Here is a 23,034-nt window from a genome sequence, read left to right as displayed (position 1 = left end):
ACTTGAGCGTCATGGGTGTAACAGACCTGTTGATGGTTGAGCCGCCTCTGAGCTTCTAGTGGTTGTTAACTGTGCCACATAACAGTCTATTTTGTTAAATGAAATAAGGTTTAGACTTAGTTCTTCGAATATATTTTGAGCTTGTACTGCTGTTATAATGTTTACAGATTACCGGTGTCAGGTGAATCTTTGCAAAACTGCGGAAGGTGCGAGGACGCCCCACATGTCAGGAAGGCCGTGTTAGCTTACGTCATCACCTTCACCGATGGACCGATGCGACGTGCTCACATCTATTTAGACTAGTTTTGTTTTATAAGCAAATCTGAAGTATTTGTTTACATTTAATAATCGGGGCAGTTCTTAAGAAAGAACCAGGCAGTCAAGCTTTAGATGTCGAGGGTTAAAGTACGTTTGTTGTAATAAAGCGTATTATTGTGAATTTAGTGTTTTAATCCAACTAAAAAGACAGATTAACAGTCGCTAATCTATCATATATATATATATATATATATATATATAAAAATAAAATAAAATAAGTTACAACAAGCTTCCAAAACATTCAAAATTTATTATAAATATTTTCAAAATTTCATAATTATTTAGAAAATAATGAAAAATTTATAATTTTCTAGATAATTGTGAATTTTTATACATTCCAAATAATCAAAGTTTAATAATTTAATTTTCAAAATTTCATAATTATTTGAAATGTATTCAATATATTGATATTTATACATTCAACATGCATATAAGATAAAACATAATGTAAATTTATAAAATTAAAATAATTATCTGGAGTCATCATAGTCAGAAGTTGATATTTTTAATGATATATGTTATTATTTTGATTAGTTTAGAGAAATCTTACACAAAAGATAACACATAATTTATATAAAATAAAAGCAAAAAATAAACAATTTAAAAATTTGATAATTAATTTTTATATATTTGAAACTATTATAATTATAAATTTTTGATAATTAACTAATATTTAAAGTAAAATTCACATTGTACTTAAACTGACAAGTTAAAACTGAAATTAAAGTCGTTTTAACCGATGATGGTACAAAATTTGATCGGATAGAATTCAACATCGTTCCCGCCGTACCGGCAGTTCAACCACCTCCTCGGTACCCGACGAACGGACTCGGCGACCGGGTAAACAGGTGGCCAACCACCGCAGGGAACGGGAGGAGACGGAGACGACGTGCACAATAACTACCGGAGGCGAACGTGCGCTCCTCGCGGACCTTTTGTTCCGACCGTCCGTGGACCGGTTTACGTGTGGCGTATCGATGGATCAGTTCGTCTTTCATTGCTGCCGTTTTGTTTCGCCGTTTTATTGGGGGCCCCGTGTGTGTGAGAGACCATACGGCGAATTGATGGGAAGAGATAAAGTTTTAATTCAATTAATTGCTACCAACAACATTTTAATTATTTTCGATTTACGTTTACTTTTTATTGATGATATGATAATTAAAAACGTTAACCTAAAAAACTTCCATTAATATTGTTATCTTAGTGTCGGTTAATTGACGGGATGTGTTTGGTCAGTATTGCTTAATGTTCCTTGTAATCGGGAAAAATGTGTGTCCTAAAAATTGTGGGTCAAGTATGGAGATACAGTGGCGGCCATAATTATAGCAACTTAATAAAATATATTAAAAATATGAAATGTAACTACTTTACTTATTATGATTATTTAGTCAATGGTCGAAGTGAAACTGTAAGAAAATTTATAATTCAGTACTACCAACACCGAGGGAACAAGAAATTGAGAGGAACTGACCAAATTTGTTCGTTAGTTTGATAATTCGAATGACCAAAAACAGTCCAATCTTCATCAACTGAAATTTAAGCCTCCCTAACATAAAAAAGGGTCAAAAGTATAGAAACTATTTAAATTCTTCGTAGAATTCATTTGACAGTTTTTTTGCATAGATTTTTCTGCCAATTTCATCTCAAAGGTATTCAATTGGATTGAGGTCTGGGCTTTGTGGTGGCAAAATGTCACGATAAACGAAACGATCCATTATCCCGTATATCTTAACCAGTGGGTCCATGCCAAACCCAGAAAAACATTCCCAAACCATAATGCTTCCTCCGCCACGCTTCACAGCATGTCTAGTGTACTTGGAACTATTCCTTTCATTAATTGGTCTTCTCACCCATGAAATACCATCAGATTTTAACAGTTTCAACTAAAATTAAATATTTTCATGAACAAAAATAAAGACATTTAATCCAAACTGAATTTTATTTTAAATACAAATTGTCGTTTACACAAAAGGTTAACTACTATGACATTAATCCAACACAAAAGAACAACTTGTCTCTACAAGCAAGACCTGCGTTAAAACGCCTGCCCAGCCGCGCAGAGGATGTAAAATATCATTTTACGCTCGTATCATTTTTATCCCGCACAGTAACGCGATACACGCAACATTATTTAGGATCTGTTTGTAACAGAATATGCAAATTACTGTAAAAAAGAAAGAGAACAAACAAAAGTCGACCGCGTTACGCGAAACTGGACACCGTAGGTGTGCTGATAAACCAAAACTAACGTACGCGAGTGTAACTGTTTATTAGATCAAAATAATAAATAATTCGTACGTGCAACATTGTAATAAACAGAGTCCGTACTAGTTGTGGTGTGGGTGGGTGCGCAGAAACTCGACTGCGCATCTAATACAGTCCCATTTGCAACTTGAACGGGCTCACTGTTGTCTAATTATGAATTGAACGAAAAATATGAATGCAAAGTCATTCCTCATTGTAATTTATAAGGTGTGTGTGATATCGATAATTACGTGACCCCTTTTTACAGTTAGGTTCAGTCCTGTTTATGTTTGTGTTGTTGAAGAAGTTGGGTGTGTGCGTGATTATGAACAAAACCAACACATCAAAAATTCATATCAGTTGTATTTAAATTAATAATTTTCAAGTGCATAAATTTTGTTACTTTTCCAATTGGACTATTATTAAAATTAAATTTACTCATTTTAATAGTTATATTTAGTTATTTGGACTTTTATTAATTTAAATATATGTTGGCGTCCTTATATAGTTTTTAGTCATTTAATTTTATTAGTTTTCTTTTATGTTTTACTCAAATAAAATTTAAAATTTGTTTATTAATTTTCAACTGAATATTATTATTCATTATTGTAATTAAATATTTATTACTTTCATCTATTTCTTTCATTTTGTTTAAAAATATATATGAATTTATGAATATGTTACAGTACAAATGTTATAAATCTTAAGACTTTCTTAGTTGCCTAATATTTAATTTAGGATGTAATTATGTACCTTATGATGTAATTATGTACTTTATGAATTACAAGTTTTTTTAATTATTTCAAACCTATTTTGTTACACTTAAAAAGTTATATAACTGTACAAAAGTCTATTCTACCTTTTTTAGTTTCCTAGATATATCATGATAACTTTTAAAGTACTGTATCTATCTCTCATTAGAAAGCATATTAGTATATAGGTAAATTGAGTTGAATGGGCCTATTTTAAGGTAGTATATGATTAATTTTTGGTCACTCAATTTAGAGACACCCTGTATATGTTATTGTAATTTATAACGCTTTATCAACTTTGTTCAATATAGTCAAAAAATATATAAATTATAATAATATAAAGGAATGTAATACAATATATATGGTAATGGGATGACTATAACTATTGTCGTCGATCTGGACAATGATTTGAAGCTGATAAACCTGGAGAACAGTAGTTAAGAATGTCAAAAGAATGATTTTGATGACTATATGGTTAACTGAGTATGAATTTTTACACTTTTAACTATTTAATAAGAGGCCAAACGACATATGCTGTTCACAAATTGCTCAAGTACATGAAAAGACGTTTATTCATGACAATGCAAGACCACACATCAAACTAGAGAATGAAAGGGAGCTTCAGAATGTTAAATGGGAAGTTCTGCCTCATTCACCATATGGCCCAGATATTTCTTCATGTACCTATTATTTATTTTTGTCGTTTCAATTCCGAGGAAGAGGTCAAAACTGAGATTGATTTTTTGTTCAAATCCACGAGCCCAGCATTCTTCTTGTTCTGGATTATAATGGCTTTAACTTTATTGTTGGTTCAATAAGTGATCTTAAAGAAACTGTGGTTGCTTTCCTTCATTCGTTTCCACGTTATGCATTTTTTTGTATAAATCAGTATAATTACTGAATACACTTCGACATTCAGACACAATAAATTAATCCGTTTTTCTCCGGCCGCGACAATCTAAGCTAGAAAGTAAATCTCTTTCATGTCGGCACGTATCACGCTCTCAGATCTTTGCAGTTTCTTTTCACCGCTGCTCACATTTCCAGATCAAAATCGCATTTGCAACAACCCAATTTCGTTTCGTTTCTTCCAATCGAATGTCTGAATATCTGTCCTGATAATAATTACACGAATGCGTCCGCAAAAGGGGCATTAGAAAGCAAGTCTTGTCGCGGCGTTACAGTTACGTAAAACCTTAAACGGTCCCATTATCCACACTCGAACGGCCTTACCGATAATTAGAGATGCAACAATGTCGCCGTGGTCGCGAGATCGTGACGCCGATATAGATGTGTGTGGCTCCGTGCAGAAACATCGGTACCGCTTCCTGAACAATTTCGGTATCGACCGATAAATTAAATCCAATTTATTTAATTAGCCGTAATTGGTGTTGGTGCACTTACAATTTTATTAATACATTGACTTATGGACCAGCACATTAGATTACATCGGGTTAATTAAAAGATAGTGGCTGGTTGAAACGGCAATGAAACGAAGTGGAACTGAAACTTCATTTCGTGCAAGATTTACGACCCAATAATAAACCACTATCGCAGTTCACAATTGAAATAATCGGATTTACAACAATGTTCCATTTTGAATTGTTCACCGGGCCGATTTGTAATGGCGCCATAAAATCGTGCAAAAGGGCACGGTGTCATTAAAACGACGATAAATAACGAGAGAGCGTGAGCAAGGACCTATTTGTCAATTTGCTCTCGGATCCATTTTATGTTTGCTGGTTTTTTTAGTTTGGATTCGCTGTGCGGTGGGTGGCTGTGGCTTTGTCTACTGGAATTTCTTTGTCTCGTTCTGAGAAATGAAGCTGGACAAAAGACACACACACACACATACAAGTTGAGATTATCACATTACATACCCTGCTTATGCAACTGACAAAATATGTACGCTGAAATGTGTAACGTGATGCAAGATAACTGTCAACAACTACTCCAGTGTAGAAACTCAACTATTACAATAACTTAATAGTAATAAACAATTTAGATTTATTTAGATTAAATGTGTAAAAAGCATTAGACCGTGTACTTTTTTCAATATACAGGGACCAAAATATATTTTTAAATAAATTATTTTAATGAAATCTTACCTCTGCATATTTATTTCAAATTTTAATAAAGGATACATTGTATCTTATATTTTAATATGTAATTGTTTTCTTATGTTTTTTCCAATTTTATTTTTGTAGTATGTAAATTATTTATATTTTTTTTATTTTAACATTAACGATTCATTTAATTGTTACTGCATTAAACAAACTAATTATTTTCTTGATATTAATTTAATTAATTAATTTCGTCTGATTATTTTGTCAGTAACTAAAAGTTTTAATTTAATAATTTTATTATTTAATGTCATTTTTATTTTTACACTGTTTTATATCAAAAATTTATCAATTAAAGAATAAATTAAAATTCTAATTTGAATATTTTTATTTGATAAATTTTATATTTAAATTCTGAAATATTTGTGTTTTTTTATTTTACTGATTTTATTTAATATTAATAAAGATTCAACATGTAATTTTTTTAAATTATTTATATAATACTGGTCATTTATAACATTATATCATATGATTTATTAATTATTGTCACATTTAAGTATTTTACTTTTGAATATTTATGTTTAAATTTCGAAAAAATCATGCAAAAAGACTGTTTAATTTAAATGACTTTACGAAGAAATTCAAAATCAGTCGAAAGTAATATCGAAAGATTGTATTGAAAAGCTACTGAAATCAATGGAAAAAAGGTGTTTTATTTATAATTGTTCTATTTTACACTGATTTATATACCGGGGTATATTAAAAAATATTTTAAAAAAGTTGCTATAATATTGGCCACTACTGTACATATACAGTTTGATAAAATTCCATTATGGATTCTCTATAATATCAAGTTGTTTGTTGTTTTTCAGTGAATTTTTGTAAATTTGTTAATATAGTAAATAAACAGAAAAACAATTATATTTTTATATTGAATTTCTCTTAGTTACCTAATTCCTTTTATTGTGAAATGTACAATGGTTCAAAATGTTCATCTATAATTAAAATAAAATAAGCATATTACCATAAAAAATACCTCGTTTACAAACCAAAATGAGACATCATATATTGCAATTTGCACAAATATTAATTTTTTGCAATTATTTCAAAGGCTAGAGTCCATTAATTACTTAAAATCTATAGAGTGGTGTTATTTGCAGTTCTTCCAACAATTTACTTCTCCATTATAATGATTTAACCGTGCGTCATTCGGGTCACAAACCACTGTTATAGTAGTTGGTAACTGGTCCATTGAATATTCAACTTGTAAATAAAATGGTAACTTTACCCCCGTTGTAATTTACGTGGTAGATATGTATCGGGATCGTTATTTATAGTAGCATAAGCGTAGCAACTGCGCCGAACATCATTTATCTTTCCAAGATAAATGAACTTTATATACGGCAATAACATGCAGTTTAAATTCGTCGTTTCGTGTATCTCTAAATAAATTTATGTTAAGTTGTAATATAAATTTAATTTTTTGTTATTTTTGTGGGTTATAAAAAATAATGTTTCACCTTCAGCGGTTTGTGTCAATGACAATTTAAAACTATTAGAAGTTATTGTTGGGCAATTGATACAAGTACATCAGTTCCAATGACAGCATTATGAGTTGATGCGTTGAAAAGTTGTTTTTTTTAGGCTACAACGCTATGAAAATTATTTGGAACCGTTTTTAACTTGAGGAGAAAATGAGAAAGGAACATTTACTAGTTCTTTTAATCTAGAAACTGTTGTGAACCATATTTTTGATATTTTTTTGAATACAGGAAACCCATAAATTAAGTGCACAAAATTAACCACATATTCTTGTCCTCAAAATAGGCTATTCGACACAATTTACCTTTATATTAATACCAACCTTTGGTCTATTTTGTGAGTTTAATTTTTGGGCACTCAATTTAGGGACACCCTGTAGATAATATCAAAAGGAAACACTTAAGTAGTAATGTATCATTCTAAAATTCAAATGAGTATAATTTGCATGTTTTCTTTATAAATGGAAAATCGATTAAATGTTGTAATTTGAAACTAAAATAGAACTAGAATGTTAATTCTGAGTCAACTTAGAAATATAAAACTGAGGTTAAATTAAAATATATTGTATACTTTCAAATTTTATGTAATTCTTGTTCACAAATGTCGAGAGAAAATTATTATTATGAATGTCAAGAAACTATAATAGCCAATTTAGTATTTGTTTAAACGATTACTAATATTGTTATTAAGAGATAAACATGGTCGTCCTTAAGATAAAATGATAGTTGCTGTATAAGGTTAAATATAAATAAAAAAATTAAATTAAAAAAGAGAACTTTAATTTAACAATTTTCGTGGCACCGTTAATTACTAAATTAATATTTCAGAATCTATAAAATTAAAAAAATTAATGTTTTAAAAATTGAAAAACTGTTTTATAAAAAAAACAATAAAATTTAAATTTGTAACATTATTTATTTATTTTTAGACGAATTAAAATGAAAAATATTTATATATAAGGCAAAATTAAATTTTTTTTGTATTTAAATTTTTGAATATTTTTTTTTCACCAAAAAACGAATGCGATGTTGACAAATATTTAAAACAATTATATAAATTTAGCTCTGCAATGTGAGAAAACGTTTTCCAATCTTATTGCTTCAAAAACATTTTTATAAATGTGAATGTATAAAAATGGATAAATTTTGCATTTACACATTTATTTTTGTAAATGGAAATTCCATGAAATGATAAAATATAAATTCTATTCGTTCAAAAAAATAAAAACATTCAAGCTAAAAATATAAATTACTGAAAATTGTAACATAGCAGACAATTTTTATAAATATGAATCACTCGTTGTAAAATGAAAGCTCTCTTTGTGATGGGAAACATTCCAAGAAAACGTTGAACATAAATATTTAGCCGATGTTCGAGGAAATTAACATTTTCATATTTATCAGGTACGGATGAAATTCACGAACGCGCACCAAATGTATCATTAAACAATTTATCCGTATAGAACGTTATTACTGTAATTTCATTGGAATCGCCATGATAAAAGGCCAGCTTATAATAAAGTAACACGGATCGCCTGTGGGTTACTGGGGAAATTCGTGACCAGTTCTGCAAATCTTTAGCAACGAACTAGCACGAGACGTTGTATTAACCGGATATTAATGTTTGTTTTCGCTAAACTTCACAATACACCTTTACTTGGAACGTTTGAGGTATAGTTCAGACGGTACAGATGGGACAAAAACTGACTAAATGTTAGAAGCTCGATTTCTTCAGCATGAACTTCATTTTCATATACCTGACCGTCTCTGTGAAATGTGAAATGTGAAATGTGAAATGTGAAATGTGAAATGTGAAATGTGAAATGTGAAATATGAAATATGAAATATGAAATATGAAATATGAAATATGAAATATGAAATATGAAATATGAAATATGAAATATGAAATATGAAATATGAAATATGAAATATGAAATATGAAATATGAAATATGAAATATAAAATATGAAATATGAAAATGAAATATGAAATATGAAATATGGAATCTATACATATAAATAAAATTGGAGTGTATGTTTGTAATATTGAAATAACCGTTTTTTACTACATGCATATGAATGTAAATACGGTACATATACCAAAATAACATTTTTTACAATTTTTGTCTCTCTGTCACTCTGTCTGTTTGTTCCGGCTAATCTCTGAAATGTCTGGACCGATTTTGACGGGACTTTTATTGCAGGTAGCTGATGTAATAAGGAGTAACGTAAGTAATGTTGCAATGTCCAAGTACATACACTACTGGGCCGTCACGTCGCGCGTCCTTTAATTTAAATTAAAAAGAATTGTTATTTTAATAAAATGAATATGTCTTTTAGTTATTTTTTACGTTCTTAGTAATTTTTTGGCAATCCAGGAAGAATTAGAATTATTTATTTTTACTTTTTTAATGATTTTTCAGGAAATTAGTATAGTACAAAAATAAAAATGTATAAAGTTATTAAAGTGAAACTATGTAATTTAATCAGTATGAATTTAATCGTATGGATTTTATCCTATAGATTTTAATTGTATGGAAATTGATCGTATGGAATTTGGTCCTATGGAAAATGATCATATGGATTTTGATCACATGGAAAATGATCGTGTGGATTTTAATCGCATGGAAAATGATCGTATGGATTTTGATCGGATGGAATTTGATCGTATGGATCCTAATGGTCACTTTACGTTTTTAGTAAATTTTTACGTTTTTCTTAACATCGTTATATTACCAAGAAATTTCGAAAGTATGGTTCATTAGTATTTACTACTGAAATATGAAATATGAAGTATGAAATATGAAATATGAAATATGAAATATGAAATATGAAATATGAAATATGAAATATGAAATATGAAATATGAAATATGAAATATGAAATATGAAATATGAAATATGAAATATGAAATATGAAATATGAAATATGAAATATGAAATATGAAATATGAAATATGAAATATGAAATATGAAATATGAAATATGAAATATGAAATATGAAATATGAAATATGAAATATGAAACATGAAATAATATGAAATGTAAAATGTGTATTATGGTATGTGAAATGTGAAATATGAAATGACGATATTTCAAGTATAAGATAAAGAAAATAAATACCAAAGAGAAAATTGACTGAAATTACATAACCCGAAAGAATGTAAACATTTGTACATTCCCCGATCTCAAATCCACAAACACAAACGGAATGATTTCTGTTAGTTAATCTTGGCAAAATTCCAGTTGCACAAATAGAAACAATTAAAATATTTGCACTCCGACTAAAAACTGCTGAATCTAAACATTCAATTTATCCGACGTTGCGGTATCATGTAAACAAATCAAATCGAATAGAAAAACGTGATGATTGTATCAAACCCTGTCAATTAAGCGGTGAAAGAGAACTTCTGCCACATTTCAAACAAATCTAATTAACGAGCTCCTATGTAATGTAATGACATGATAAGTGAACGCTGGCTCCTTCCTATCGGCGATTTTATCGACGAGAAATCAACTTAGGTGGCATCCCGTCCAAATATGTCCCAGCTCGCGGCACCACCATAAACGAAACACCACAAAGTCGAACCGTTGCAATTAGTTTTGTTTTTTTTTCTCTTTTTGGTGCGCCGATGCTTTCTTTGTACGTGCACCGTTTCGTGATTTTGTAATTAATGCATGGTTAGTCAGCGAACCCAAACAATTTCAACCTTGGCAGTTGGTTCGTAGTTCGTGCTAAATGCATTTTCGACATTGATGATATAATTCTGTATTGGTGGTATTTTTATGCTGGCAATTCGCCAGGATCGGGGTGTCCCAAAAGATATTGTCTTTGACTGTTTGTAGTATTTCTGGACCAGCCAGAGGGAAACTGATGTCCCGAGCTATTTTACGGAAAAACTACTCTGTAAATGTAAATGTAAAAGTATTGTATAAATAATTTTAAAAAATTGTATGTTAAATCTTTGATAATATGAAATAAAATTAATAAAATAAAAAACACAAAAATTCCAAAATTTAAATATAAAATTTGTCAAATAAAAATATTATAAAATTTGAAATTTTAATTCATTTGTGATGTTAAATAAAATAATATCTGTCTGGCATTTCTGTTTTAAAAAATTAAATAATAAGATTATTAAAATAAAACTAAGTAAAAAGACTAAATAATCAGATGAAATTAATTAATTAATTTAATATCAAAAAAATAATAATAAGTTTGTTTAATGCAGTAACAATTAAATGAATCGTTAATGTTAAAACAACAAAAAGTATAAATAATTTACATACTTCGAAAATAAAGTTGGAAAAACATAAGAAATTAATTACATATTAAAATTTAAGATACACTGTATCATTTATTAAAATTTAAAATTTATACATATAAAATATGCAAAAGTAAAAAAATGAATTAAATATACAAAAGTAAAAAAATGAAATTAAATTTTATAAATCATATGATATGATGTACAATTATAGAAATAATTTAAAAAAATCGAATGTTAAATCTATGTTAACATTTAATTCCAAGATTTTAATGTAAATTTATAAGAATTTAACAAATAAAAATATTCTCAAATTAGAAATTGTAATTGATTTGTGTTGTAAAACAGATATAATATATCAGTCTAAATGAGTTAGTTAAATGACAAAATAATCGGATAAAATTTATTAATTAAATTAATACCAAGAAAATAATAATAATGGTTTAATGTAATAACAACGTTGTTGTTAAAACGACAAAAATATAAATAATTCACATTTACATATTAAAATTTGAGGTACAATGTGTCATTTATTAAAATTTGAAATTTAAACATAAATATGCAAAAGCAAATTAATGAAATGTGACAATAATAAATTACACGATATAATAAATGGCAAAAATTATATGAATAATTTCAAAAATTGTATGTTACATCTTTGATAATATGAAATAAAATTAATAAAAAAATGAAAAAAAAATTCAAATAAAATATTGTCGAACTACAGATTATAATTAATTGTATAATTAATGTGATGTAAAACGAATATAATAATATCAAACTGGTACTCTGTGTAAAAAAAATAAATAATTATGAATATAAATTTACGTTAAAAATATTTGTTAGGTTGACACCTCAATGTTAAACTTTACAAGAAACAATTTTAATAAAATGAGTTAAATAATGTTAAGAAAATTCATAATATTAAATGCAATGGAATTAAAATATTAAAAATGAGAAAAAATATACTACAAAAATAAAATGTAAAATATTAGAAATTAGTTAATATTTAAGATGTCAATATAATTAACAAATTGTAAATTAGTATCAGCTAAAGTTTTGTTGTTTTAATGACTAAATAATTAACAAAATGAAAAGTGAGCTTAATTTTAAAAATGAAATTGGTTTATCAATTATGGTAAACATTAGATTATTGGACTATTTATTTATAAAAATACCTTAATAAATGATTTTATTGATTTTGTTATAGGTCTTTCTGAATAATTATATTTTCTTAAAAAGTAATTAATTACATATGTAAAAGATTTACTGACATATGTAGACTACCTCCTGAAATAATCATAAGACACCTAATTGGCAATATCACAAATTGTTGCAACAGGGTGACTGTTGAAATTTTTTATATGAAAGATTAAATAAATGCATCAAGCACAAGCTGTGTAAATCGCATATGAGCCTGCATATTAAATTTCCTGCCCATACCTCTATCTCCAATCTAAATAATTACTCGACCTAGAAATAATTTCCCTTGCTAAGAGCTCACGAGAAGCATAATTTTTCTTATCGGCACATTAGCGGGGTTATTGCCTTATGGCGTTCAACTATGATTTATGGCGCCATTTACCTACAGCGGGATACGAGAGCTTAATGGCACAATATGTGTTTAATTGGATCCATAATGACAATTACGACGCGTCTGAAGCACAATCAATTTTAACACGATCTAAAAATATATCGGAAGATGAACACTGCAGAAAAAAATGAACAGAAACCTTGACAAAACAATGAAATCACAGATATTCAATTTCAGTTCGGCCTTCTGAGTTTGTTACTGCAAATGGTGTACAACAACAATAATTGTTCGGTTCGTTTACATGGTCGAACAGCCATGAAAACGCATACAGAGCGATTTAAATTATGAACAGTCCCTCGTTAAAATTAATGGCCTAATTAAATTTGTCCGCGGACGTGAACCCGGTCATCTTTCCTCCCTTTGTGTTTCGGTTTTGGCGTTTTCGTTTTGATTAAATGATTTATTTTACTGGCTGAATTGCTTAATTTGCTGGTACAAAAGGAGAAGTGATGCATGGCACGGTTAAAATGCAGAGGACAGCCCAATTTTGAATGAGTCGCTTGTTGACCATGCAGTTTTTATTGTTAAATTGCCTCGTGCGACGATTAAAATTAGGCGGAGATGAGGTCGTGAAAGTCGAGGAAATTTTACCCAAATTGTTGGCCCAAAAGTACCGGGACGCGTGTGGCATACTAATAACCGTGTACACTTTCTTAATTTTTTTTATTGCCTAAATCTCGACTTAATCTTTTTAATAATTGCAGAAATAATATAACGTTGGGTTCAAGAAACCTCATTGCATAATGGATTTTGAACGAACTGAATCGTCTTAACGAGAGAGGTCATTTACAATTAAAAAAGGCTGATCGTTTAACGACAATCTTAATTGAATTTGATAAAAGTGAACACGATCCAATTACTTGGATTAAATTAACGTTTCCATTGTTATTTTTCAGAACCAGGCTTGGAGAGAGGATGGTCAGCATGAATTCAACCCTGGTGGAGACGGTGAGCATCAATTATGAAGATTTCAACGAGAGTTTCCTGACCTGCGGAACGTGCTTGTGTGAGTAAAGATTGGATTGTAATCTAGATAATAGCTTTTTGCATGCCTACTTGACTCCTGAATAATTTGGTGCGACAAAATTTAATTTGAAATCATGAAATTTGGATTTATATTAAAAAACGTCTCTGTTGTTACAGATAGCGTTTGGAGTGGTGGGTGTAGTTTCATGTCTGTTGCATGTTAAGTATTTTTTTAAAAGAATGATTTACCGAGACTGTGTTAGGTTTAGTTGCGTGTCACATACGATTTTCATATACACGTAATGAATATTATATTTTATTCTGGTTTAAGTTAGCATTGATCGTATTTTTTATAATGTTCAGCACGTTTACACTTTAAACCTTTAAATTTTTATGATAGACTAAATAAGGAGACAGAATTCAATTTAAAAAATATCAATCATCCACTGACTTCAAATTAAACTGAAGAATATACAATAGAAAGGACTTCCACTGACAATATTCTATTTAATTCTGGTTTAAACTAATATTGATCGTATTATTTTGTTATGTTCATTATGTTAAATCATAGAAAACTTTTAAATTTTAATTCAATATAATTTTCATCTAAATATTATTAATTACACAAACTCAAAATGTACTAATCTTACGAGAATACATAAATTATAACTGGAGAGAATATAAAATTTTTAGTGACTATATATTTTTTAATTCAGATTTAAGCTAATATTGATTATATTTTTTGCCATGTTCAGTATGTTAAATCTTAGAAAACCTTTAAATTTTCATAACCGATTAAATAATTAAAGAAAATTAGACGTAAAAATATCAATCATCTACTGACTTTTGCAGTATATTTGAACTCAGAAAACCTTAAATAAATTCTCGTGTTAGACTGAATAAGGAAACAAAACTAACTTAAAGCAATATAAATTATTAACCTTCTTCAACACATAATTAATTTCAAATTTCAAATTGAATTCAAATAATACAGGTAATACAACAACCATTAAACATCCAAAATATATCAATCTTCTAAGAATCCACAAATCAAAGTTCAAGTTAAAATTCTACAAAGCTCCCACTCATACGTTAAATATTTATGCATGCAAGTCATATTAATCCATTCATAAATCATCCCGAAAAATTCCCTTTAATCTGATTTATATCTGAGCCGGTTTCTGCCTTGTTCCAGGCATGTACGATGGGAGCGAGCACACGCCGAAGCTGCTCCAGTGCTCCCACACCGTGTGCCTGCACTGTCTGACCCGGATAGCCGCCTCCCAGACCCGGGATACGGGTTCGTTCCGTTGCCCAATTTGCCGCGAACTGATTACGATACCCCGGGGCGGCGTATCGGCTTTGCCGCCCTCCTTTCTGGTCAACCAGTTGCTTGATCTGATGTCCCGGCAACGGAGGGAGGTCATTCCGAAATGTTCCGTTCACATTAATCAGGAGCTGCTGTTTTGCGAGACATGCGACACGGTTTTCTGCACCCTGTGCACCGGTGGTACGCACAATGACACGGCCAACAGTTGCGAGCACACAATCATACCGTTTTCAATCGCCATTAAGAGGATGTCCGAGATTTTGTTGTACAAGGCCAATGAGTGCATTTCGAAGGTACACAATGTCTTAAGTTGAGTTAGACGGAAGTCAATAAGGTGTTTGTTGTTGCAGTTGACGCAGGCGCAGGAGGGGGTGAGTGGTGAACTCCAGAAGTTGGATGCGGCAAAGGACTCGTGTTTGGAACAAATCAACGCAACATTCCAACAGTTACAGAACGATCTCGACAAACGGAAGCAAGAATTGATTGACGAGGTTAATAAAATGTGCACCGACAAGAAGAAAGTACTCGAGGAACAGCATTCACTTATAGAAAATGAAAAGAACAAAGTAAGTCAGTTGGAACAACCTTGGCGCACATGTCTTAATAATAAAATAAACATTTCAGGTAGAACAAGAATGCCAGGGATTACAGTACCAAGTGGAGGTTCGGAATATCACCCAAAGGATCGAGATATTGACTGAAAGATTGGACGCAGCTTCCAGTTTGGGAGAACCGAGGGAGAACTCGTTCCTGACCTGCGATTTCCGACAGAAAGACTGTATAGAGCAAATCGAGAGTCACTTACACAACCTAGGGCGGGTCAGGACCAGCACCACCTTCCCCAGTCTTTGCACCGCCGCACTAGAAGGGGAAGTCATATCAGGAATTGAAAATTATATCACGCTTAAGACTGTCGACTACCACGGAAATCCCCAGAAGACCGGCGGCGATCCTATTCAGGCTGAGCTATCGTTCGTCACCACAGATCAAAACTCTACCAGTTTACCCGTCAGAATCGTCGACTGTGAAGATGGCACTTACAGGTACGAATAGTTGTAACTAAAACGTGACACATTTGTTTAACGTGTTATTTTAGGATATATTTTCGTGCACCGAAGTCAGGACGCTACGGCGTCAACTTGTCTGTGATTGACCGTCCCATAAAAGATAGCCCTCTATACTTCGACGTGACGCAGCACAACAACCCCGTGATGGTGTACGGATCGCGGGGCAGCGGCAAGGACGAGTTCATGCAACCCGTAGCCGTCGCCATAGACGACTCCGATAACTGCATTTACGTCCTGGACACGGGCAACTCGAGGATCAAGGTCCTCGACGAAAACATGGAGTTCATCAAACACATTACCAATGACGGGTTGCTCGATAAGAGCTGTACGGGAATTGCGATTTCGAATAATGGTTTGGTGGTGGTGAACTGGAGGAGCAAGTACATAACGGAGATGACCACGGACGGCGAGACGCTCAAATCGTTTACGTACAACGCTTTCCAGGAACCCATCGACTTGGCTGTGGATAAAAGTTACGGTCACGTTTTAGTGGCTGATAACGGCATGAGCTGTGTGTTTGTTTTCGACTCTGAAGGCAAAATATTGTTCAAGGTAATGCATACAATTAAGTCACCCAGCCAAATCGAAAACTTTTACCACTCACTATAATCGTAGGTCGGAAAGAAGGGCACCTTTAATATTATATCATCTGTGACTGTTGGACCTCTAGGGGAGATTGTCGTGGCCGATTCACGGATACAAGTGTTCTCGGCCAAGGGAGACTTCATGGAAGTACTGTATGATGAAGGAAAAGGTACACTTTAATTACATAAAATTAAAAATATTCTAAAATAATTTTCCAACAGGAAAAGGAAGATATGGTGGAATTGCTGTGGACTCCGACAATAAAGTGGTGGCGAGCCGGACGCAACAAAAAGGCAAAGCTTATGTACAACTTTTGTCTTTAACTGATCACAACCTTAACAATTGTATAGATTCGCATGAAAACAAACTTAAGAGACCCAGCGGTATAGCAGTTACAAGTGATAATTACGTTATTGTAGTAGACTTAGGTAATAATTGCGTCAAAAAATATCGTTATTGGTAAATGTTCGATTACTACTCGTTTTCAAGCACTATTTCAAACTTGATCTCTATTAAAACATATAGGCAATCCAACTTAAACCATGTTACTTCACCGAGAATTATGTGTATTGAGATTATATAAAGCATTAATGTCTGTGTTTGAGCTCAATCAAATATTTGATCATTTTTACTTGTTTGCGGATTCATCACCTCTTATATAGCCATGTACGGTACAATACACGTAGTAACATTTGCCTTTTTACATTTTATCACCACCATTCAAGCGAATTGATTAATTATGCGGCATTTTGAGATATCGATGACGGCGTTCTGCTTTTAATTTATTTTCGAAGTCGATATTTTTTATCCTTTGCTTCTGCCATACTCTCTTTATTTAAGTACTTAATTTTTATGTATAAAACGTTTTGTGGCATATTTTTTTTGTACAAAATATATACTTTTTCTAGTCATTAGTATGTATTTTTATACGTGTACAATTTTGTACATAATATACTGATAATTCACAGTTTGTGTTTTATTTATGTAGATAAGGACCAGGAAGATGCTGGGTTGTGGGGGAGGACGTAAACGAAGTAATTTTATGTCAGTCTGTTTATTTAGATATGTTGAACATACAAAAAAAATATAATACAGTATTAAAATAATTTACAAATATCTAAAAGTTAGTTTCATGATCTATCTCAAATTGTATAATTGTTACACATATAAACAATTGAAATAATTTTTCAAAAACCAACAAATTAAATATTATTTTTTCATCAAAAATTTAAAACCTTCATACATTAAACATCACAGCTTTCGAACAGTCCATTCCACATTTAACAATTATTTTGTAAACGATCTACTTAGATAATACATAAATCGGTAAGATCCAGGCCTAGTCAGTGCAATCCGAAAAATCAGTAAATCGAAACTGACTATAGTAAATACAGAGGGGCTTAAAAAGAAAACACTACTTTGGTTTTTACCTACAATATTTTTTTACAACATACTAATTAGTCAGTGTCAAAGGGAGCTATGTTCAGCTTACAGAAGTGTCTTACGCTTATTGAAACATTTACGAGGAACATTCATTTGATTCAATAATGTTTCAGTCTTTTTTTTTTTAAATAAACGTTTCGCTTAATTGGACACGTGTTTTACATCGCCCAAATCTTACCAGCAAACATTGTATGGAATGTACTTATTTAAAACTACAAATAGACTTTGTTGCATTATTATAATCTGAAAGATTTTAATTACATTTACATGAGCTGTTAGTTAATGGCGTATCAGGTTGTTTTATAACTGTCTTAACGTTCAAAACGCAAAGGGTTCAATCGAATTCAAATATTGTAGACTTCAAATTTGCGAAAAGTGATCATTTTGAACGTTAACCGCAGAAGTACATTTAAAGATTCTTTTGATTTTTGTGATTTGGCTCAAAAGAACCAAAAACCAGTAGCAAAACTATGTAATTTATAAAAAATACAGCTTCTGATTTCTCATTAAAAAACTAGTTCGTTTCTAAAATTAGCGAATTCCTTATATTATGGACTGTAGCGTTAGGAGGTAGAATAGTTCGCGTCTACCTAAATCATACCCAGGCCGAATTATAAAACAACCTGATTGGATTTTGTTGCGACACCCAGAGAGGCGGGCCGTACCACCACAATGACGTAATCACAATTATTCTTTGGTTTCCACACGAATTCAATAACAAATTAAAACATTTTTTACCACTCCAATCAATTTCAATACTAAATTAATATTTTTACAATTTAATAATTCTATAAAATCAAAGTCAGATCCAATTATTGCTTATCACAGACCTTTAATTTAATGTTTTTTTGTAACTAGTAATTATTTTACAGTTATTTAATTATAGTACGATTATGTATATAATTAATAAGTGTTAGTTATTGTCAAATAATCAAAAAACTAGTCTATACGAAATGAGATTTTCGAAAAATACTTGGTTCATTATTGTGGTACTTCCACACCTGAATAAATGCTCAACTATAAGCGAACATCCCAAAAAACTCTTTGGAAAACTTTTGTATGGCCGGGCTTCGCGATGAAATGGTTAGGTTTCCGTTTAAAAATAAACACTTGTCAATATGATAATGATACAAAACACACAGTGAAAAGATGAAAAAAATAACAACGTCTTGAGATCATAAAATTATAAACTAATATAATTTACTTGTCTTATTAAATTTTCTATTGCCAAAATTAATTATTTGTTGTACAAGATATGTTAAATTTATGAGATCAAAATAATCTCAAAAATTCAAAATAAGCCTTAATTCCGCCAGATAAACTTAAGATATAATACCTTCTGCCCATTCAGCACCGATCCATTTCTTCGCCTAACCCCGACCTCTAGTTCATAGGTATCAATAGTACAAAGAGAAAAAACCTCAATTGTTCTCCTGCGAGGAGGGCACTGGCGGTGTTGGTGGTTCCTGTTGCTGCTGCTGCTCGACTGACGTCGGCCTGAGAATCTGGAACGCCGACCCCAGGCTGGGACGCAGCTTGAACGCCGTGCACGGCTGCTGGGGCGGCGAGGCTATCAGCATGGGTCGCTCGTGGTACGGATGGTGCGGCTGCTGGGCGGGTCGGGCGGCCGCCCTGTCGTCCAGCGTCTTCAGCTGCACCTTCTCGCAGCCGTCGGGCGGTTCGCGTGCCAGAAAACGGTTGATGTGGGGCGACGTGCCCAGCTTGGCCGTGTCGTTGTCCGGGCTCGAACCCGCACTCGAACCTTGAACCGTCAATTGTAACATACGTCGCCAACAAATTATTTACGATTACCTGAAGAATGACAGCTACCGCCACTGAACTCGTTCGGCGTCTGAGTGTTGACCGATCGGGACCTCGAGCCGCGGTACATCATCTCCGGGGGCGGCGCCCGGTGCCCCTCGGGGGCGCCGTGCGCCGTCTTCAAATCGCGGCACCGCTCCTCGTCGTCGTGGTCGCCTGTCAGGGCGGTGGAGGTGCTCTGCGAGCCGACCGCGCATGTACGGTGCTGCTGTTGCAGCACGATGCGTTCGATCTCCTGGTTCAGGCCCTCCACCGAGCTGCGCATCGCGGACTTCGGCAACGGCTTCAGGGGCATCATGTGCATCGGATTGGCCCGCAGTGTTGGAGACAATATACTTGCTAAAATAGTAACTATGTACAACTCATAAACATGTCAACATATAACATACAAGTGAATGTCTGTGAACTGGTATTGAGGGTGTCTGGAGACCCAAGTCTAGATGACGACTTGCTGTCCCGAAGTTTTTGCCGTGTTATCACCTTGTCAGGTTTATCCCCTGATTCGGAGATACAGTGTATCTTCCTACCCTCCATGTAATCAGATTCATCAGTCTAAAACAAATTTATTACTATTACAATTAAACAACACCCAATAAAAACTTAAAACAAAAAAACTGTTTTACTATCACCTTGACATCTGTAAACAAGAAAATCTTATCAGAACAAATAAGTGCTAAGTGTTAACAAACTTATCTTTATTATAAACTGAATTAAGAAGTGATGTACCTGAGTGGACTTATTAACTTGCAGAATACCAGTGTGCCAATAAAAATTATCTCTTGGCCAGTGCCCCTTTAAATATATTGTGTCTAGAGATGCTGTCCTCCTCATTTTTCCTTCCCCATGATGCTCCTGTTTGGATTTTCCTGTATAAAATACATAAATATAAGACACAATTCTTAAGTAATAATAAAGAATTAACTTAAACAAAAAGTTGTAATAGTTATATCATTTAAAGTTGAAGCTTCCAATTAGATTAATAAGTTTATTATGTACACTTTAATATAAATAAAAACGGAGTTAAATTTCCTCAACCAAATTAAGATACAGATTATTAAATTATTAAAAAATAATTAAAATAAACATACTGTGAAAAACTAGAATATTTTAATAACTAAATCCCTCCTTTTCAATTTGTGTATTTAAGTTAATTATGCAATATATTCATTCTAAAATTAATAAAAACAAAATAAACAGTTTTTAAGTCTCTCATGATAAAAAATTTTATGTTTTTATACAATCTGAATATGAATACAAATTATTAATCCGAGCTTTAAAAAAAGGTTAAAACGGGCATATTTAGGCAAAATAAGCAATGAATATTGTATGAGATTGTATGAACATCGAGTAATCCTAATTGAATCACAATTGGTTCGACAGACAAATACTAACACAAATAGCAAGAGTTGCTGGATAAACTTGGACAATTTGAAGCATAATCTGGCAGAAGATGAGCAATTTACCTTTGCAGGACGAAGATCCGGGACTCCTTTGTCCAAAAGCTGGATCTGGTGAGTACCTGGTTTTCCAGTTGCAAGTGGGCGAAATGTTGGGGCTGGCGTCGCTGATCAAATTGCTGTTCTGCTTGAGCACCGACGAGATCGGTATCGTGGCCCTGATCGGTCCCTGTTTCCCGGAATTCGGCGACGATTTCTGCATCCTACCCGGGGTAGACTGACCGCTCTGCCCGGACATTTTGTCTACGCCGATTTTGCCGGGTTTCACGCCAAAATCGCCGCGTGATTATCGATTGGTCGCGGGACGTTTACGTGTTGATTAATTGCCGACGTACCACCGTCGATTATCCATTGCATTAGTGCACAGTTCGTCTGCCAAAGTATTTACTATTCGAGTTCATTGTTGATATTACACACCGTCCTTTTTATGCAACCGAGAAATCTGCGCAACTCCATAAATACCCATTCAGGGAGAAAACACACACGCTACGAACGTTCCGTCTTCGTCGTGAGCGTGCCGTTCCGGTTGTACACAGCTGATTCGTAGTGCCGTCCTCGTTGGGCACACAATACTCACTTCACTATCAAGTACAGTCCCGATCTCCGTAGTGGTTTCTGATTGGTGGGGACGATTTCTGAATACATAGCAAACACGCGAAGCGCGTACAGTCCCCGGTTCTCGTATCGTCGAAGATTGGTTGACAATTTATAAAGATCAATTGATACGTTCCCCGGGGATGAATTCTTACCCACAGGCGCACGTCTTCTAACGCGAAAACCGTCGGCTTAATGGGAAAACTCTTCGATTTGCTCGTCTTCTTGACGTTTGTTTCTAACCTCAGACTGAACGTTTGACAGTTCTATTTTACGTTTCAATACAAATTTTATACGGGTTTAACAAGACGTTCAATTAGGTGTACCAAGTAAATTATCAGAAAATTATCACTTTACTGGCAAATTACTAAGTTATAAGAAAATTTAACAATTAATTATAAAACTAACAAATTCTATTGATTTTAAAGTTTAATTTGATTTTAAATATTAACCACTACATTTTCAATTTCATAAATTAATAATGAAATGGATAAAATGTATTTAAATCGAGAAAATGATGTTTATGAAATGGAATATTGTTTATTTTTATATATTAAATTTAAAATGCTACAAATATTTAAACAATATTACTGGTTAAAATAAAACAAATTAAAAATATTTTTCAATCTGTTTCATCTAGTATTTAATTAATAAATGAAATAAAAATTTGGAGGATACATTTGTGTATAAATAATTAATATCATTGAAATTTTCAAATGAAAAAAATTAATTTTAAGAGAGTTATTCACTGTCTTTTAAGTTTTGAAGTGTCGAATTTTGCCCTGAAATTTGTTGATTTTGGCCTGCCAAAATTACATTTTTTTAGGAATCGAAAAACTGGAGTCATGTAGAGAGAAATATGTTCAAAATAGGCAGAAAAAGAATTTGAGGGATCGGATGATTTGTGTTCGAGTTACATCTGCAGCAAATTTGAAAAATATAGTATCGACAGAAACGAGTTTAAACAAAAAATAATAAATTTCATTGTTATAAATA

General features: G+C 32.2%; 2 protein-coding genes across 7 annotated transcripts in view; one reads left to right on the top strand and one right to left on the bottom strand.

The window, feature by feature from the left end:
- The window catches only part of LOC109595660 (tripartite motif-containing protein 3-like), a 38,861-nt gene extending 21,171 nt beyond the window's left edge, over positions 1 to 17,690 (top strand). For 3 of the 6 annotated variants that reach the window (XM_049968032.1, XM_049968029.1, XM_020011081.2), the window contains exons 2-9: positions 13,672 to 13,781; positions 13,919 to 13,933; positions 14,937 to 15,364; positions 15,422 to 15,637; positions 15,696 to 16,114; positions 16,168 to 16,690; positions 16,754 to 16,892; positions 16,945 to 17,690. In XM_049968032.1, the coding sequence (XP_049823989.1) occupies positions 13,691 to 13,781; positions 13,919 to 13,933; positions 14,937 to 15,364; positions 15,422 to 15,637; positions 15,696 to 16,114; positions 16,168 to 16,690; positions 16,754 to 16,892; positions 16,945 to 17,186 (2,073 nt within the window). In that variant the 5' untranslated portion in view covers positions 13,672 to 13,690 and the 3' untranslated portion in view covers positions 17,187 to 17,690. The remainder of the gene's footprint in view (positions 1 to 13,671; positions 13,782 to 13,918; positions 13,934 to 14,936; positions 15,365 to 15,421; positions 15,638 to 15,695; positions 16,115 to 16,167; positions 16,691 to 16,753; positions 16,893 to 16,944) is intronic. The other 3 variants (XM_049968033.1, XM_049968031.1, XM_049968030.1) reach the window with 1 other exon arrangement.
- A 71-nt stretch (positions 17,691 to 17,761) lies between these two features.
- On the bottom strand, positions 17,762 to 21,980 carry LOC109595620 (protein FAM117B). The gene is made up of 5 exons (XM_020011026.2): positions 21,451 to 21,980; positions 20,714 to 20,853; positions 20,377 to 20,539; positions 19,979 to 20,326; positions 17,762 to 19,928 (listed from the first exon to the last, which is right to left on the bottom strand). Exons 1-5 carry the CDS (start codon positions 21,680 to 21,682, stop codon positions 19,588 to 19,590), a joined length of 1,224 nt encoding a protein of 407 aa, XP_019866585.1. The 5' UTR covers positions 21,683 to 21,980; the 3' UTR covers positions 17,762 to 19,587.
- Positions 21,981 to 23,034: the final 1,054 nt, after the last annotated feature.

Source organism: Aethina tumida, chromosome 5 (assembly GCF_024364675.1).
Source record: "Aethina tumida isolate Nest 87 chromosome 5, icAetTumi1.1, whole genome shotgun sequence".
NCBI lineage: Eukaryota > Metazoa > Arthropoda > Insecta > Coleoptera > Nitidulidae > Aethina > Aethina tumida.
Note: the sequence above shows the minus strand (reverse complement) of the source record. Positions and strands in the feature narration are given on the sequence as shown.

Coding starts and splice junctions, on each gene's coding strand:
- LOC109595620 (XM_020011026.2), bottom strand. CDS start 21,682: ATGTCCGGGCAGAGCGGTCAGTCTACCCCGGGTAGGATGCAGAAATCG. Junction 20,854..21,450: donor CGGATCTTCGTCCTGCAAAG/GTAAATTGCTCA, acceptor TATTTTATACAG/GAAAATCCAAACAGGAGCAT. Junction 20,540..20,713: donor AAGTTAATAAGTCCACTCAG/GTACATCACTTC, acceptor AATTTGTTTTAG/ACTGATGAATCTGATTACAT.